Raw genomic sequence first — 20,171 nt, 5'->3', positions numbered from 1 at the left:
CAGACGGTCTCAAAGAGACTAGCAGAAACAGAGGGAAAGAAACATAGTGGCAGAAACAGAGCAGCAGAAACACAGGGCAAGAAACAGAGGGGCAGAAACAGAGGTGCAGAAACAGAGGCAAGAAACAGACAGAGCGAAACAGATGGTGTGAAAGACAGTGTGAGAAACAGAGGGACTGAAACCAAGGGGCACAAACAGAGGGGCAGAAACAGAGGGCACACATCAGTGGGTGAGAACCAGAGGGGGAGAAACAAAGGGTGAGAAACAGAGGGTGCAAAATGCAGGGTGAGAAACTGAGGGTAAGAAATAAAGGGGCAGATATGGAGTGTGAGAATCAGAGGTTGAGAAACAAAGGGAGAGAAATAGAGCAACAGAAATAGAGGGCGAGAAACAAAGGGGCAGAAAAAGAGGGTGAGAAACAGAAGGGCAGAAACAGAGGAGCACAAACAGTGGGGGAGAAACAGAGTATGAGAAACAGTGGTGCAAGAACAGAGGTATACAGAGTTGCTGATATATAGTGGCAGAAAGAGAGGGTCACAAACAGAGCTACAGAAATAGAGGGTAAGAAATGGAGGTGCATAAACAGAGAGTGTGAAACAGAGGGAGGGAAACAGAGGGGCAGAAACATATGGTGAGAAACAGAGTGTATGAAACAGCAGGGCAGAAACAGAGGGTCAGAAACAGAGGGGCTGAAACAGAAAGGCAGAACATTGGTGCGAAACAGAGTGTGTGAAGTAGCAGGGGAGCTACAGACGGTGTGAAACAGATGGGCAGAAACAGAGGAGCACAAACAAAGGGGGAGAAACAGAGGGCGAGAAACCAAATGTGTGAAACTGAGGTCACAAAACATAGTGCCAGAAGCACAAGTTCAGAAGTACAGTAGGAGAGGGTCAGGAACAAAGGGGCTGAAACAGAGAGGGAGAACCCAAGGGTGTGAAACAGTGTGGCAGAAATAGAGGGTGTGAAGAGAAAAAGAGGTTTTGAAACAGTGTCAGAAACAGAGGGTGAGAAACAGCAGATGGGAAACAGGTTGAGAAACAGAACTGCAGAAACATAGGGCGAGAAACAGAGGGTTAGAAACAAGTGGGAGAAACAGAATTGAGAAACAAAGGCTGAGAAACAAAGGTTGGGAAATAAGTGGTTTGAAACAGAGGGTCCAAAACAGAGCTACGGAAACAGAGAATGAGAAACAGAGGGTGAGAAACAGAGGGGCTGAATCAGAGGGCAAGAAACAGAAGGTTCCAAACTGAGGGGCAGAAAAAGAGGGTGTGAAACAGAGGGGCAGAAACAGAGTGTTCAAAACAGAGGGAGAGAAACAGAGGGTGCTTGATGGTTGGTGAGAAACAGACGTGCAGAAACTGAGGGGGAGAAAAAGAGGGCGAGAAACAGAAACAGAGAATGAGAATCAGAGGGTGCGAAACAGAGGGGTAGAAACAGGGGGTCAGAGGATGAGAAACAGAGGGTGCACCACAGTGGGTGAGAAATAGGGGTGTGCAACAGAGCAACAGAAACAGAGGGCGAGAAACACAGCGGCAGAAACTGAGAGGCAGAAGCAGAGAGTGAAAAACAGAGGATGGGAAACAGAGGGTGCAAAACAGCAGGGAAGAAACAGAGGGTTTGAAACAGAGGTGCACAAACAGGAGCAAAAAGAGAGACAAAGAAACAGAGGGGCAGAAACAGAGAATGCAAAACAGATGGCGTGAAACAGAGTGGTGGAAACAGAGGGACAGAAACAGCCAGGCAGAAACACAGGGGGAGAAACAAACTGTCAAGGAAGGAGGACCAGAAACAGTGGTAGAAACAAAGGGTGCAAAAGAGAGGGGAGAAACCGAGGGGCTGAAACAGTGGGTGTGAAACACAGGGTGAGATACAGAGGGGAATAAAGAGAGGGGCAAAAACAGAGGATGTGAAACAGAGGGTGCAAACAGAGGGATGGAAACAGAGAGGATGAAACAGCTGGGTAGAAACACGGGGGAGAAACAAAGGGTCAGAAAAGGAGGGGCAGAACCAGAGGGTAAGAAACAGAGGGCAAGAAAAAGAGGGCACACAACAGTGTGCAAGAAACAGAGGGGCAGAAACAGTGTGAAAAACAGAGGGGGAGAAACAAAGAGTGAGAAATGGAGTGTGAGAAACAGAGGGTCAGAAATTGAGGGTGACAAACAGAGGTTGAGAAACAGAAGGTGAGAAACAGAGGGTGTGAAACAGAGTGGCAGAAACAGAGAGGGAGAAACAGAGGGGCAGAAACAGAGGGCGGAGAAACAGATGGCATGCAACAATGGGCAAGAAACAGAAGACGAGAAACAGAAGTTGAGAAACAGATGTTGTAAAATAGTGGGGCAAAAACAAAGGGTTTGAAACAGAAGGACACAAAGAGAGGGGCAGAAACAGAGGATGCAAAACAGAGGTTGTGAAACTGAGGGGTGGAAATAGAGGAGCAAACACAGACATGCAGGGGGAGAAACAGAGGGTCAGAAAAGGAGGGACAGAAACAGAGGGGCAAAACAGAGAGTCAGAAACAGAGGGGTAGAAACAGAGGGTGTGAGAGAGAGTGTGCAAAACAGAGTGGCAGAAACAGAGGGTGCGAACTAATGGGTGTGAAACAATGGCTGAGAAACAGAGGGGCCGAATCGGAGGTTCAGAAACAGAGGGTAGAAACCAAGGGGCACAAACAGAGGGACTGAAAGAGAGGGCGAGAAACAGAGGTTAAGATACACAGTGGCAGAAACAGATGGGGGTGAAAGAAAGAGGCAGAAGCAGAGGGTGCGAAACAGAGGAGTAGAAACCGAGGGGGCAAAAGAGACGGTGAGAAACAGAGTTTGAGGAACACAGTGACAGAAACAGAGGATGTGAAACAAAGGGGCAGAAACAGAAACAGGCTGTTTCTGCCCTTCTTTCTCTATCAATATAAGAGAATATCACTTTATTTCTATCAATATTAGGGTTAGCCATGGGAAATGCAGGATTACATGCATAGGCTGAATGTCTTCAGAGGGTCAGTGTGGACTTGTTTTTGCTGAATGGCCTGCTTCCACAATGTAGGGATCCAAAGCTGCATGTTAGGGTAGCACGGTGGCTCAGTAGTTAGCACTGCTGCCTCACAACACCAGGGACCAGGGTTCGATTTCACCCTTAGGCGACTGTCTGTGTGACTTTTGCACATTCTCCCCATGTCTGTGTGGGTTTCCTCCCACAGTCCAAAGATGTGCAGGTTAGGTGGATTGGCCATGCTAACTTGCCCCTAGTGTTCAGGGATGTGTAGATTAGGTAGATGGGTCTGGGTGAGTTGCTCTGTGGATCTGTGTGGACTTGTTAGGCTGAAGGGTCTGTTTCCATACTGTAGGGATTCTGTGATTCTAATAATAAGAGAATGTCACTCTATTTCTATCACTATAACAGAAGATCCTTCTATCTCCATCATTGTAACTGAAGGTCCCTGTATCACTATCATGGTAATAGAAGCTTCCACAATCTCTGTCACTATAACTGAAGATCACCGTATCTCTGTCACTGCAGCAGCAAAGCCCAAATTCTATTAAAGGTCCTCTACGAACATACAATCATATAAGTCAGGAACAAGGGTAAGCCATTTGGCTCCACCATTGATCCTGGCTATCTGGTTACTTCACGTTCTCACCAGCCTTCAATTGCCTCAGAGATAATGGGAACTGCAGATGCTGGAGAATCCAAGATAATAAAATGTGAGGCTGGATGAACACAGCAGGCCAAGCAGCATCCTGAAATGCTGCTTGGCCTGCTGTGTTCATCCAGTTTCACACTTTATTATCTAGCCTCCAATTGCCTTTTACGTCTTGATAATCACAAATCTATGTCTGTCTTAAAAATATTCAAAGACTCTGCTTCCACTGCCTGCTGAGGAGTGTTTGCTGGGAGGACAGTTTCAAAGACTCACAACATTCTGTGTTAAAAAGCAATCTCCCAATCTTTGCCTTAAACAGTCAACCTCTTACTTTTAAACAGCGTCACATGGTTCTAGATTTTTCCAGGAAACATAAACTCCACATCCACCCTGTCACGACATTTCAAGGTCTTATAGGTTTTATGGTCTTACTGTTCTAACTAACAGTATATACAAGCCAAGCTTAACCAACACAACCATTCCAAGCTGCCTCTCAATCAATCTTTCTTTCTTTTCCTCTCCCTGATGGGCCGATGCTTCTCCTTGGCTTTCTCTCTCTCTCCCCTTCCATTTATGAATTATATATATAGTCATTATTTCTTATTTATTTTTTCTGTCTCACTTTTCTTGAGCCAGATTTTCAAAAGTGGGAGTTAGGATTTTTCTCAGTTTTGCATGCCAAGGAATGGCTCCAGAGTTGTAATCTATAATATTGGGAGCAGGTTGACAGCCGAAGTAAGTTTCAGTGTCCCCAGAAAATGTTCAGACACCGGTAGAGAAGTTACTGGCTATAGAGATGTCCTGCTTAAACAGCCCACCTTGAAACTGTGGCTCTATGTCCCAGCTGCAGCAAACAAACAGAAATGACCTGCAGTGGTCACTCCTCACTCTCCATGCTCCATCCATGCCAGAGTGGACTCTCAGTACCCTGGACGAATGTATACAAGCAACAAACCCTAAAGTGGCAGTTAGATGCGTAAAAAGAAAGGTTTAAAAATGAGATTCATTCGTCACTTTTCACTGGAAAAGGATTCCTTTCTGCTGCAGATAATAAAAGTGTCAGTCATCCAGAGCCATAAGACTTTCATTACCAGAAACCGAAAGGCACATTCTGTAAACAGACAGGTGAAAGTCAGAGATCAGACAGCCAGACAGTCAATGGAGCTAAGGTGAATCCGCCCCAACCTCAGCCCATGGGAAATGTTTGAGGAATACTCCTAGGCAGAGGGGGCATGATAGGCCATTGAGATTGGAGGAGAGGCACTCTTTGTTATGGGAGGGGTGGCACGAGAAAGGATTACATTTCTGTAGGTTCCCTGATGCTGACTGTGGCCCACCACATCTTAATTGTGCCTTAAAAACCCAGGCTTAACTCCATGCAAATTGCCAGGGACTAGGTCTAGCTGATCTCTGCATTGGAAGTGGGTGGATGGGGAGTACCAGGTGCAGATCCAAACCCGGAACTGCATGAACCCTTGAAAAGCATATCCAAGAATTGGGAAACCTGGAAATGGGGTATGGGATCCTAGAATCAGATCCCAGCTACTATTTTGAATGGGCTCTCGAGTTGACCTGGGTAGATAAAAATATGGTCCCGTCTGAATGTGTTGCTCTCTGCATTGAGTCATAGAGGACTACAGCACAGAAAAAGGCCCTTTGACCCATCAAGTCTGCACTTTTGACTCATCCAAAACAAGTGCCTAACTATTCTAATCCTACTTTTCAGCACTGGGCCCATAACCTTCAATGTCTTGGTTTCAGAAGTGCACATCTAAATACTTCATAAATGTCCTGAAGGTTTCTGTCTCTACCACCTTTAGTGAGTTCCAGATTCCCAGCACCATCTGGGTGAAAAATACTTTGCTTACATCTCCTCTAAACTCCCCAGCCTTACCATAAATCAATGCTCCCTGGTCATTGATCCCCTAACTAAGAGGCCACGTTCCTTTCTGTACACCTAACTATGTACCGCCACCCACCATAACTTTAACCAACTCTATTTCCCTGCTCAAAGGAAACAACCCCAGTCTGTTCAAGCTCTCTTCCTCACTAAAAACTTGCTAGCCCAGGTAACATCTTAACAAATTTCCTTTGCACCCTCTCCAGTCCTATCACATCCTTCCTGTGATGTGGATGCCAAAACAGCACACATTACTTACTGTAGCTGTCTTAGAAGTTCCAGCATAACCTTCCTGCTCTTAAACTCCAAGTCCTTAGTTAATAAAGGCAAGTATCCCATATGACTTCTCAGCCATTTTATCCAGCTGTCCTTCAAGGCCTGATGGACATCTGCACCAATGTCCCTTGAATCCCCAGTGCTCCACAGGGTCCTACTGTTCATCATGTATTCCCTTGCCTTGTTTGACCTGTCCAAGGGCACCACTTCATACTCAGGAAGTCATTTAAGGAGGGGCCATCCACTTAAAATTTGGCATTAAGAACTTAGAGTAGTTACAACACAGGAGGGCATTGTTTCCATTTTGCCTGTCAGTCAGAGCAAGCACCTAGTCCACCACCCCTACCACCCCATGCAGCCTCCACTTTGAGAATGGTTGTAGTGGAAAAATTTACGCATTTTGAGAGAAAATAGATAGTTTGAAGGAAGTCAAACACAGGACATTGAGGAGAGAGTAAAGAATTAGTTTAGTTTTTGATTCCTTCAGCAAAGAGCAAGTACAAACATGACAGGCGAAATGACCTTCCTCTTTTCTATCGCACCAAATGCAACCACCTGTATGGCAGAAACCAGGTGACTAGGCCATTATAATGTCTTGGAATTTACCTGCTGCTCTCATCACTTCAATTTTAGTCTTAGCCTGTCGTTCTGTGAGAAAAAAGAGACTTGCTACTATCCTGCAGAGATAACGGGAACTGCAGATGCTGGAGAATCCAAGATAACACAGTGTGGGGCTGGATGAACACAGCAGGTCGAGCAGCATCTTTGGAGCACAAAAGCTGACATTTCAGGCCGAGACCCTTCATCAGAACCACAACCCTGCATGTCACAATCAATATGCAAATCAGGCTTCAAAGACATTGTTGCAAACTGACTGTCCTTGTAATTGAAGGCCTGCAGGGGAAATCAGTATGTTTTTTATATTTAAGTCTTTCACCACACCTCAACCAACAAAAAAGAGAGAAATGGAGGGGAGTCAATAAAGAGATAGACAGGGAACAGCCAAATGAAGGGGTGTGAAGGGAGAAGAGAATACAAGAACAGAAGACTTAGCAGCAAAAGCTAATAGCATATCCGATTGAAACCTCAGGTCCACTTTCCTGCTTGCCCACTATGACTCCCTTGAGATGATTACTACAGGTCACAGAAGGTCACTAGTGCAGAAGGAGGCTATTTAGCCCATTGTGACTACACCCGTTATCTCCAAATTATAGTGTGTATGCAAATTTGATCAGTTGACACAATGTGCTATTGTGCAGATTGTTTGAACTCAATTCATGTATTTTGTTCTAAATTTCTTTGTCCTAAACATCCATTTATAAAAATATCCTCATACATAATTTTAGGGAGAATGTCAATGTTTTTACTAACATCTGTTTCGAGTTTCTAATTCTGAACAGGTCTACAATGACATCATTCCATTATCATCTGAATGTCAAGCCCTCATCAAACAATGTATTGCCCAATATTCCATGAAGAACATCATGAGTTATTACAGCTCCCACCTGAGTCTTTGTTTTGAAAGGAGAATTTTTTTAGTCTTCAAAGTTGATGAGTTTTTAGAGACAAATGAAAATCAAGCTTTGCATGAGGCACAACGGCTTTACAAGAACTTTGTGATATTCCTATTGCACCATCTAGTGGCTATTTATGTTAATTCTAAATTTATCATTTGCTCTGAAAATAAAGCACTGTCAGACTGCCTGTCATTCAGGCTTTTGGGTTTAATTTTCAGTGAGTCAATGATTTTGTTAACATGTTAGTGTAAGGTCAGGTATGCTCTTTCAATGCATGTGATGATTCTTGTGATGCTTATAGTCTTTTAATCTCGACCCATGTTTACAGTCAATGGCAAGCTTACAAGGCTACACTATTTTTGAATTTCTTCTGGAATTCCAATGTGTGTTGCAGGGGCTAAATTTAGTTGCAATAAGTAGACTACTTCAATGATGGTGAGCCTACGCCTCTTTGCCTGCCTCTGATTGAACACCCTGAAGCGGATACTGAATTGCAAATTGTCATGATAGGCCTCCACAGACTTCTCAGCAATTTTCCAAAACAGATCAGTTTAGGATATCTAGTCGGTGTGGGTGACTTGGATTGATGGATCTGCTTCCATGCTGTATAAGTCTACGATTCTCTGGGACATTATTGACACGAGGGGTCATCAAATCTCACGTAAACCTCACAAGGGATTATAATACCTCGCTTTTTCCAACCTGACCTTGAAACTCCCTTTTAAGGGCATCATCATGGAATTCCTAAACGTTTGTCCATGTTCCAGTCAATGACTGTCCAGTCCTGCGTCTACACACTCCTAATCCATGATAAACCCCTTTAATTATTATTCCCTTTAATTATTCACTATAATAGCACCAACTTTTACAACAAGAGCAATTTTCACGAAGCTAGACATGTCCCTAGTTTTTGTCTGAGCTGTAATCTTGCACATTTGAATAAGGCAAATACTACTTAGGTGCTTTTCAGCCCACTGTCTCAGCTATACTGATGTATTAGTGATACTTGGCCTCTTGTGAGTCACCATAACATTTAGGGCTTTTCCTAAGCCCTGATTCTGACCCTTAACTACTTGCTATCACATGGAACAATTTCTGCCTGAGTTCTAACAGCACAGAGATACTTAACTGTGCTTGACTTCTCACTGGATCCACAGCAACATGGAATCAGTGAAGCTCATTTGCCTCTTAGCCACACCTCAGCAGCTCATTCCTACACAGAGATTCCTTCTCTCTCTCCTAGGATTTCACTGAGCCCCTAGCTACATACAGCTATTCAACTTCTCTAGGATTTCCCTGAGCACTCTAACTATGCAGAATCCATGTGATTCAATTGCCTTCCCTGCCATTCAGCTAAAAATCAGCACTCCTAATATAGAGTCATAGGGATACACAGCATGGAAACAGACCCTTTGGTCCAACTCGTCCATGCCAACCAGATAATCCTACATTTGCCAGCATTTGGCCCATATCCCTGTAAATCCTTCCTATTCATATTCCTATCCAGATGCCTTTCAAATATTGTAATTGTACAGGCCTTCACTACATCCTCCAGCAGCTCATTCCATACATGCACCACCCTTCTGCACTAAAAAGTTGCCCCTTAGGTCCATTTTATGTCTTGCTACTCTCACCTTAAACGCATGCCCTCTAGTTTTGGACTCCCCCACCCCATGGAAAAGACCTTGTCTATTTACTCTATCCAAGCCCCTCATTATTTTATGAAGTTCTATAAGGTCATCCCTCAGCCCCCAGCACTCCGGGGAAACATGAAGTCATTCTCGGTTTCTTTCTGCACATAACCAAAACTGCTCCTCAGTGACCCTTGACCTGTCCTGAGTGACCTATTAAAAATTTTGCAATAAGCCCTGTCCAATCACGGGGCAAATTTGAATGTTACCACCTAGCAACTGTTAGAATTGACAGTTCCATGAGTACAACAGTCACAGATGTAGTTCGCTCAGTGCAAGGAGTTCTCCTTTAGCATAATTGTTGCATTCTTGTGTGGCCTCGCGCTATAGAAAATCATGCTATAGGAATCCGTGCTAGAAAATTGCAATTCCTGTACGGCAGAAAGTTTTCTTTCTAAACAGCATCCACTATTCATCAGTCGTGTTGCATCCAATTCATATTAACGCAACACTTGTTATAACAGAAATACCTGTACAACAAAAAGTATACCATTAGAGGATTCAACACAATAGTGATTGTTGACAAGTAAAACAAGGGGAGACAGTGGGAAATGGTTGTTGGGATCCATTGAGCATTGTGTGAGGGTGGTGATAAAAATGGTGCAATGTAGGCTTTGTAGACACGCTCACGGGCTTTCCTTGCTGACTTTTCGGTTGTTTACCGGGCAAGACAAATGATGTTTGTGGGGCCTCACAGACAGCTACTGATTTCATGGTCAGTGTGTTTGTGATTTTCTGATGATGAGCCAAATGCAACTGAGACCCGACCTGCGATTTAATCTGTCTCACTGATTTTATCTGACAATAGTTCTCTTCTCCAATAAAAGCACATTTGTTTAGTTTAGTGCCAATAGCAGGCAGTCGGATGCAAAATGGAACTATTTCAATTCTGTCTCGCCAATATGTTTCACCTCAAATCAACCTCAGTCATCACCTCTGCCACAGTAGTGTGGCAATATTACAGCTCCTATCACATCAATGCAATGCTTTGTGTGAATTAGCTTATCAATATTTTGCAAGTTAGTTACCAGAGGGAGCATTTGTGCAGTATGCTACTGTCAATAGAAAGTAGATTTAGAATGCCCAAATTATCTATGAACTGACTGTAAATTATTAAATAAGTCAAACACTATATGGATATGATTTGAATATGAAAGCAGCCCCTAAATCTTGTAAAACTTATGAATATTAACTGATCAATATCACAATTAGCTGCTAATATTCTCCAGGATTGCACAAATCAAACTATCTACCAGCATATATATTTTCCAACAGTATCTTCTGGAAAAGAGAATGATGAAGAGAAAATCAGAAAAAAAATCACTTTCTGGGTGTAGATCAGATCAATGTTAATTTTTTTTATTGTCAAATATAATTTTATGTATATACAGTTTGCAGAAATGTGAGTAAAATAATTGAAATTTAAATCCACAAGGTCACTGCAAAGGAGAAAGTGGATGACCAGCCTCATGATGAAGAAAGTGGAAGAAATGAGGACTTGAACAATAACCAAACACAAGTAAATTGCAAAAAACTGCCACGCCCTGTATCTGATTGTGGTCATCTTTGCAATTGGCAATCTGCAATCCCAAAAGAAGATTCTCTTGCTGTAGCAGATTTCAATAAAAGGCCCAGAGTGCTGGCAGACTCAGCAGGACTTGGAGCTTCTAACAACTATTCACCAGCTTCCAAGATAAAGCTCAGAAGCAAGCGAACTAGGCAAAGGCCATTCTCTGTGATAGATGGAGCAACTCTTATTGAACATTGTGAGAAGACAAGCAATCTTCATCAAGTAAGATTTGGTTCATTACTAGCTCTTATCTCAATCAGCTTCCTGTTAGATGTTTGACAGTCTAAACCAAGGTGATTTATTTCTTTCCTTCCCTTTTATTCCTTTCCAGCGGACTTTCTTCTTTCAACTTCTCGTATAGTTTCTGGTATATCACAGCAAATGACTAAAACTAAGCGCATGAATAGGTTTGTTGACTAAATAAGTTTTCCTTCTCACCTTGCACAATGCATATAATCTATCTATCTAGCGCTTTAATATGGATAAGTCAGACATAAATTTCAGCATTTAGTACAAATATGAACAAGTTCACGCTTGCATCATTTTACTACACTGAACAACAAGAAAAAAGTAAGCTATAGTGTGGAATGCATAGTTTTGTTTAATATCCTATGAATACCCTGTAGTCGATAAAGGCATTGCTCCTTGATGTTTTAATTTGTACAGTCTATATATTCGCAAATTTTATTCCTGAACTGTGCTTTGTGTGGGAAGGGCAGAAACTGTTGTGATGCAATTGGCCTCAAATCAGATGATTGGGGCAATCAATAAACCATTTTTTTCCTGATTGTATCAACTGATCAATGGTGGAAGGCTTTTGTGGACATTAAAATGAGATATCAAAAATAATCCAACAATATGTCCTCAATATTGAACACCTTTCTAGCATTCTTTCTACGCATAAAGGGTGGTTATGTGGTCAGTCCAATTAACTATTGATATGTATGGAATTATAACTTAGTATGTGCCAGATTCTTTTGAAAAAGAGGGAATAGAAGTGGAGAATAAAACTTGCAGACGTGTAATTCTATTGTCAATTGGAAACTTCATTTGTCAGCATAAGCATACTCTGTTTAAAAATCTCTTCTTGTTGTCAAATCCCTCCATGGCCTCAAACTTCTCAATATTGGTAACTAGTTCAAACCTACAATCTCCGAAATAGATATTCTTCCAATTTTGGCTTCTTGTACATCACTGATCTCATCACTCTATTGGCAGTGTCTTTAGGTGACTAGGACCAAATTAAAATGTTAAGTGCCTGAAGCTCTCCAGCAGTCTTTTTTCACTCTTCAGTACTTAAAACCAACTTCGTTGATCAAATGTCTGTCCTTTTCAACTTTCATTTTATATCGTTTGGAGGCAAACCTTGTGTGAAATCATTCCCGTAAAGACCCTTGGAATGTTTTGACAGTATCACATATGCTTTAAAAATGCAAATAGTGACTATTATTATTTAAGATTAACGAGGACCTTTCTTTATAAAGCACAGTCTTTCAGAATAATCTATCCACTTTAACATGAATCGGTTGCTGTATTGCAGTAGTGACTGTTTAAAGAGAATGAAACAAGAGACAAAAATTCAGAAGTGATAATAAGAGTAAAGAATATCCAACAGAATCTATTGCAGATACTGCCACTCTTGTTAATGTTACTCCAACAGTTAGAGAGCTTTAATGAAATTGGAATAAAAGCAAGTCATTTTGCCTTCATTATCCATCTCTTTCAAGCAAACATCTCCCCTTCCATGAGTTACAGTTCTTCTACATCTACAGTCAAGTTGTGGGGTTAAAACTCACTCAAGAGATATAGTAGGAACTGCCGATGCTGGAGTCCAAGATAACAAGTGTGGAGCTGAAGGAACCTAGCAGGCCAGACAGCATCAGAGGAGCAGGAAAGCTGATATTTTGGGTCTGGACCGTTCTTCAGAAATGGGGGACGGGATGGGGATTCTGAAATAAATAGAGACGGGGGAGGCATTCAAGCTGTATAGTCTTCACTGTGAATCCATTCGGCAAATGTTACCACGTTATTGATCAACAGCAGGTAACACAGATATACCTAAATCTGTCTTCATTTGATATTAATTTATATGTGTAATCCCAATAATAGTCACTGCATAGCTATCAGCTGTCAATCATTCCTCTTCCTAGGCCAGGAACACTGAGGCCATTGTAAATATGTTTACTTTCTGGCCAATAATGGCAAACTTGAACCTTAATATGAACTGCTTTCAGCACAGCCAAATCCATCTTCACCTACTTATGGTCCCTACTATCAGTTTTTCATTCTCCCTGGCTCACAATTATCCATCTCTTTGTCTGCCTAACTGCCTTTCTCTCTCTCTGGGTTCCGTCTCCACCCATTCATTTACTTCTTTCCTTCCACCACTGTCACTCGTATAAATTGTCTTTCTAGTTGCTAATAGTTCTCAAGAAGGGTCACTGCACCTGAATCATTAACTCTGCTTTCTCTCCACACATGTTGCCAGACCAGCTGAGTTTTTCTGGCAACTTCTGTTTTTGTTTCAAATTTTCAGCATGTTTAGATCTTTGTTTTATTTTAACTTGAACCTTCTACGGTCTTAGCTGTGCGTCTTTACGCACCAGCCTTTTGATTGGTTCCGTAGTCAGAAATTTCAACTTTGATATAATGGCTGGAGTCTATATGTCACTCAATTTCCATCCACCCGATTTTCCTCTATATTTTGAAGCGTTCAGCTTGACATTGTAGATAAAAGTTGGCTAATCCACCATGACATATCCTGCATCAGCATAAAGTTGAAATTTTCATTCCATCTTGACAGAAAGAATCAAGAACTAGTTGATAATTGCACCCAACTGAAATTACACAAGGGAGCGTTATTGTCCTACTGTGATTAAACTGCTATTTACATTTCATCTCAGGAGCAAATATTTGCAGAAACTCATTCATTGCTCATAAACAAAATTCAGAAACAGTTGCTTACAAATTTCTCACATCAAATGTCACTTCTATAAATAAAATAAAACTATGCAGCAAAATTAGTGACAATCCCATTATGATTTTGCTTTGTGAATTGCAGCGTCATTTAAATCACGTTCACTGGAATTTATTTAATGCAATTAAGTCTTTTTTCCAATAATGCACGGTGCAATTTTAAATCTATTTTTTGCATTTGAAATGAACTGGGTAAATTATAAATAACTTTGGTGTGGAGATTGTAACTGGCTATATATATATTATATATATATATATATATATATATATACACACACTAGTAAAATTAATATTTCTCCTATTTGCAGAAAACTGGATTCAATTAAAAATACAATAATTTCTTCTAATAGCGATCGGTTTGTTTACTGCCAGCATCTGAGTAACTCACAACTCATGGCATCCTAACATATCAAAACCTCTTGCTTATATAATCAAACTTTATTGTGGCAGTATGCGTCAGTCTCCATCCCCTGCTGAGAAAAGCAACTATAATCATCTTATAGCATGATGAATTACTCTTTAAAACATATTGTGATGAAATTATCCTTCAGAGTAATACGCAAAATGATACTTTTGATGTGTCAATTTGATTTCACTAAAAATAGACCACAATTTTAGTTGGTTACATGTCAGCAATTTCTCCGGAAACATTTTTTGGTTTAATAGACTCAGATAAACCTCTCTGGATGGGGCTTGTAGTTCACGTTTTATCTTGTGCTTTAATTGCTAACTGCACATTGAGAAAGTTGTCTGGAGTATCTCTGGCCTATGGGTGTCAGCACACACAATGTCCCTGAGGCTACTTTCTCCTTATCAACAACTAAACCTTTAAACCTCCTTTTGCATGTAGCATTAATTTATTTACATCTGTAGATAGCACATTATCAAATAGTCTTGGTTACAAATTAGTGTTTAAGACCTTTCTCTTCACATTGCAGACTGGTGTCCTCTCTTACTAATGTCAGAGTCATGCATCAGTTAACATCATCATAATCTGCATGAATCAATCATATGATACCACAGTTACTCTCCTGGTGAAGGTTCCAGTGCAGTCCCGTGTAAATAGGCCTTAACAGCTGTAATGGATTCCTCCCTGAAATTGGGCAGTTTGACCGAGGTGATGCCACAGCTTCAACATTTATTACAACCAAGTCTGTGATGGACATAACCAAGAGTCCATGAATGGCTTGTTGAAGACCACCAATAAAAGATAAACTTTGTTAAAAAAAAATTGCAGCGCAGCTGACGGAACAATCACAGAAACGTTTGCAGTTTGTGCATGCTCTCTCCTGATTGCCGGGCTGTCCTTTTAAAATGTATGAAGCTCAGTGCTGGAATTGCACGGCTAAAAACTGATGTCTACTTTGATGACTAGCAGCCCAGTAATGCACTGCAGCTTGGAACTCACCAGTTTCATTCAAACAAGTCACAAGGTCCAACACTGATTATAGGTCTCAAAACGTTTTCTTGGTTTGGGAAAAGGATTTGTGGTAACAAATTCCAATGCCCGACACCCCCTCCTCTGGCCTGCCCACTTATTTAGCATTTATTCATTATTCAGTTCTACGATGTTCACGGCAGTCATTACATAGTTGTCCTTGTCAATGTTTTTTCTCTTTAAACTAATATTTGATTGGTGAAGTTGGTATTAGCTTTTGGACTGTCAGTAGTTACTAAAGGAGAGGGATTTGTGAGCAATCTGAATGCAAAATAATCAATAGTTGGATGCTGTTCAAACAGTTCAGATTCTGGATGTGAGTTTTTTTTTATTCTTTCACAGGATAAGAGCATCACTAGCAATGCGAATATTTACTGTACTTTCCTAATTGCCCAGAGCCAATTAAGAGTTTAATAATACTTTGGGGTAGGCCTGGAGTCACATGTTAGCCACAACCAGGTAAGAATGGTGGTTTCCTTCCCTAAAGGACAAGAGTGAACTGGATGGTTTTTTCCTGCAATAGACAATGGATTCATCATTAGGTTCTTAATTGCGAATTTAAAAAAAAATTCAAATTCCACCATGGCCAGATTTGAATCCAGGACCTCAAAATATTCCTGGATCTCCGAATTAACAGTCCAGCTCTAACACCACTGGGCCATCACCACCCTTTCTTAGTCTACTCTACAGAAATGTTATCTGTATCACCAGCCTTGGTTTGAGATATTCACAACGTATTTTAATAATGTTTTGTACTATCAAACGTGCTTTTGATTCTTTCTTTCAATTTGTAGCCAGCAAGTTGCCGCCCACCACCTCCAAACCAAGTTCCACCTTTCAGAGCAGTATCTCACAGAAATCGACCTCTTGTTTTGTCTCAGAGCACACCAATAGGGCTCGATCAAGTTGGCTGGAAAAGCCATGTGTTGGTAATGACAGGTGGGCAAGAATATGACTTATACATTTATTTGTTATTTCCCATAAAGTACTGTACAGTTACATGAAAAATCCAAATACATTGGACTTGAGGACATCACACTCACTGTAACTATAAATTACCAAGGTAGCAGTCACTTTCCTTCCATTTATTTTACATCATCTACTACATTGGTGTAAATAACCAACTCTAAATGCTTGAATTATAGAATCATAGAGTTATACAGCACAGAATCAGACCCTTTGGTTCAACTTGTCTGTGACGACCAGACATCCCAATCTGGCCGAGTCCCAAATGGCTCATATCATATCCCTCTAAACTCTTCCTATTCATATACCCATTCAGATGCCTTTAAATGTTGTAATTGTATCCACCTCCATCATTTCCTCAAGCGCCTCATTCCATACATGCACGGCACTCTGCATGAGAAAGTAACCTCTCAGGCCCTTTTCAATTTTTTCCCCTCTCGTTTGAAACTTATGCCATCTAGTTTTGGACTCCCACACCCTAGGAAAAGGGCCGTGACAATCCACTGTATCCATGCCTCTCATTATTTTATAAACCTCTACAAAGTCACCTCTTAGCCCCTGACGCTACAAGGAAAATAGCTCCAACTTATTCTGCCAGTTTCAAGAGACGGTCATAGGACCCGAAACGTTAACTCTGATCTTTTCTTCACAGATGCTGCCAGACCTGCTGAGCTTTTCCAGCAACTTCTGTTTTTGTTCCAGCCTATTCAGCCTCTCCCTATAACTCAAACCTTCTAGTACTAACAACATCCTTGTGAATCATTTCCGCACCCTCTCAAATTTGACAATGTTCTTCCTATCAAAGGGTGATCAGAAATAGCAATACTTATTCCAATAACATTTTCTCTTCCATCGTTCCAAAATTGTTGTGCCAGATGTGCCATTCCAAGAACACGGAAGCCTAAGGGTCATAGGTTGTGCAGACAGAGAGAAAATCTCCACTTAGTAGAGGGGCCAATAACTAGGGGAACAATTTAAGGTAAGGAGCAAGCATTTAAAGGGGTTTTAAGAAAAGGCTTTTTCACCCAGAAGGTAATGGGTATCTCAGACACGCAGGGTAGAGGCAGGGCCCATCAAAACCTTTAAGAACTATTTAGATAAGCACTTGAAAGATCATGGAATACAAGACGACCGGGCCTAATGATGGAAAATTGGATCAGAATAGATAGATGCTTGATGACTGGTATGCACACAATTGGTCAAAGGATGTCTTTCCATGCTGTTAAAGCTCTATCATTGTACATAAGGGCAGAATGAAGGTGGGATGACACTGTAAATGGCAGCTCATCAAGCATGGTCAGAAATCCTGCCTCTGTTCTCAATATTGACCATTGTGCACAGTGTGGGAAAGGTTAAGCCAGACCCATGCCTATCAAAGCTTCAGTTAAGCCAGTGGGGGCTGCAATATAAGGCCATAATTTAGATAGCAGACATTTTTCCAAGAGAGAGCCAAGGATCAAAAAGATTCACTAATCCCATGCAGTTCATGGAGGCATTAACAGTTTAAAGTTTTGTAGATTTGTAGCTTGGGTTGGAGATGAATTTGTAAACTTGCTTGCTGAGCGGATGAGTTTGATTGCAGATGTTTTGTCACCCTGCTGGGTCACATTGTCAGTGCGCATTCGGTGAAGCATTGATGTTCTGTCCTGCTTGTTATTTATGTGCCTCGATTTGCTGGGGTGGTTGGTATTACTTTCAGTTCTGTTTCTCAGTAGTTTGTACACAGGGTCTAATTCAATGTGTTTGTTGACAGAGTTCTGGTTAGAATGCCAGGCCTCCAGGAATTCCCTAGCATTTACTATTTGGCTTGTGCTAATATGGGTGTGTTGTCCCAGTCATATTTGTGTCCTTCTTTGTCAGTGTGTATTGAGACCAGTGAGAATTGGTCGTGTCTCTTGGTGGCTAATTGGTGTTTGTGTATGCTCATTGTCAGTTTTCTTCCAGTTTGGCCTATGTAATATTTCTCATAATCCTTGCATGGTATCATGTTAGTTTTATTGGCTGTGGGTATGGGGTCCTTTATGTTTGCCAGTAGCTGTCGCAGCATGGTTGTTGGTTTATGGGGCTACCCTGATACTTAGGGGTCTGAGTAGTCTTGTGGTCATCTCCGATATGTCCCTGATGTACGGTAGGATGACTAGAGAGTCTGGACATATTGTGTCTTCTTGTTGTGGTCTGTCGCAGAAGTAATGGTAGATTGTGCTGTTTTGGTATCCATCCCTGTTAAAAACTCCATGTAAGTGCTCATGTTCTGCTTTGTGCACTTCCAGGTTGCTGCCATGTCCTGTTTGTATAACATCCTGATGCTGCTCTGTTTAACGGTTATGGGGTGGTTGCTGGTGTAATTAAGTATCTGGTCTGTATGTGTTATCTTTCTGGGTACGCTAGCCTGGAGTTCCCTGTTGTTATGTTCCACCATTACATCGAGGAAGGGTAGTTGGTTGTTCTCTTCTTCTTTTGTGAATTTTATTCCGGTAAGTTGTTCTTTATGTGTCATTGGGTCTCTTCTAGTCTTGTGTGTTTGATAATCACAAAGGTGTCACCTACACAGCGGACCCAGATTTTCATTTGGATAGTGGAGCTCGTTGTTTATCCTAACCTTTGCATTACCGCTTCTGCTATCAGCCGTGATATTGGGGATCCTATTGGTGTTCCGTTGATTTGTTTATATATATGGCCATTGAAGGTGAAGTGAGTTGTGAGGCACAGACCCAGCAGTTTCAGAGGGCTGTCTTTGTTGATGCTGTTGGTGTCGTGGGGTGCCTGCCTTCCTGATTTGTCCAGCAGTGTGGCAATTGTCTCTTTGGCTAGATCGATGTTTATGGATGTAAATAGTGCTGTTACTTCAAAGGATACCATTATTTCATCCAGTTCTATTCTGGTGTGCTTGAGGATGTTAAAGAATTCTCGGGAGGAGTGGATGGAATGGTTAGTGTTGTCAACGAAGTATTTTAGTTTTTGTTGTAGTTCTTTGGCTAGTCTACATGTTGGTGTGCCTGGTAGTGAGACAATGGGTCTGAGGGAGACCCCTGTCTTATGTACCTTAGGAGTCCAGAGAGGCAAGATGTGTTAGATACCTCTGGTTTAATTTTTTGGTCGTCTGTCTTGCTGATGGATCCCGAGTTGCGTAATTTCTTCAGGTTTGTTGTGATCCGGTTTCCTAACTGTGGTGTTGGTTCTATCGCCATCTGTTGGCAGCAACCTGGAATTGGGCAAAGCAGAACTTGAGCACTTATACCGGAGATAATGGGAACTGAAGATGCTGGAGAATCCAAGATAATAAAGTGTGAAGCTGGATGAACACAGCAGGCCAAGCAGCATCTCAGGAGCACAAGAGCTGATGTTTCGGGCCCGATGAAGGATCTAGGCTTGAAACGTCAGCTGTTGTGCTCCTGAGATGCTGCTTGGCCTGCTGTGTTCATCCAGCTTCACACTTTATTATCATGAGCACTTATATAGAGTTTTTAAAAGGAATGGAAACCCCAAAAAAATCCTCCTTAGCTTCCACAGCAGATGACTGCAAGAAGACACAACATGGCCAGACACAATAGTCACCCGACCATACATCAGGGACATATCAGAGATGACCACAAGACTACTCAGGCCCCTTGGTATCAGAGTAGCCGACAAGCTTGCATACTTTCTCCCGTTCATCTCATAAATAGCACATCAAATGAAATTGCTTAATGCGAGAAGACATATTAATGAGTAATGGATAGTTAAAGAGTGCAGATTCTTATGCTAAAATTATATTTTTATTCAAAAAGACTGTAACGCAAACAAAACAGATGAAGGGTGTAGGCCTGAAATGTCAGCTTTTGTGGTCCTAAGATGCTACTGGCCTGCTGTGTTAATCCAGTCCCACACTTTGTTATCAGCAGAAAATAAGATAGAAGAGAGTGATAGAAAGTTATAACGCTGTAGTCAGATTGCACCTTAACTATTGCATCCTGTTTTGGTTGTCAGGAAATAACAGGAATTGTCAAACACTCGAGATAGTGCAATGAAGAACCACAATATTATACAATATATGAGTTTAAATTAAATTCTGAGAGTTGAACTGGGTCCATTAGTTCAAATGGAAAATGGTTATTTTAGGATAGATATCAGGAATTTTTTAAGCAAAAGGAATGATCACTATGTGAAAGAAACCTCCAGACAGAGCCAGGGATCTCAAATCCTGAAGATGTATGAGAAACA

General features: G+C 41.4%; 1 protein-coding gene across 2 annotated transcripts in view; it reads left to right on the top strand.

Annotated features, from left to right (window-relative positions):
• Positions 1-20,171, top strand: part of arhgef9a (Cdc42 guanine nucleotide exchange factor (GEF) 9a) — a 317,786-nt gene that overhangs the window by 22,775 nt on the left and 274,840 nt on the right. For both annotated transcript variants that reach the window (XM_048544087.2, XM_048544086.2), the window contains exons 3-4: positions 10,457-10,813; positions 15,800-15,944. In XM_048544087.2, coding sequence (XP_048400044.1) covers positions 10,457-10,813; positions 15,800-15,944 — 502 coding nt within the window. The remainder of the gene's footprint in view (positions 1-10,456; positions 10,814-15,799; positions 15,945-20,171) is intronic.

The sequence above is a fragment of the Stegostoma tigrinum genome, chromosome 15, assembly GCF_030684315.1.
Source record: "Stegostoma tigrinum isolate sSteTig4 chromosome 15, sSteTig4.hap1, whole genome shotgun sequence".
Lineage (NCBI taxonomy): Eukaryota > Metazoa > Chordata > Chondrichthyes > Orectolobiformes > Stegostomatidae > Stegostoma > Stegostoma tigrinum.
Note: the sequence above shows the minus strand (reverse complement) of the source record. Positions and strands in the feature narration are given on the sequence as shown.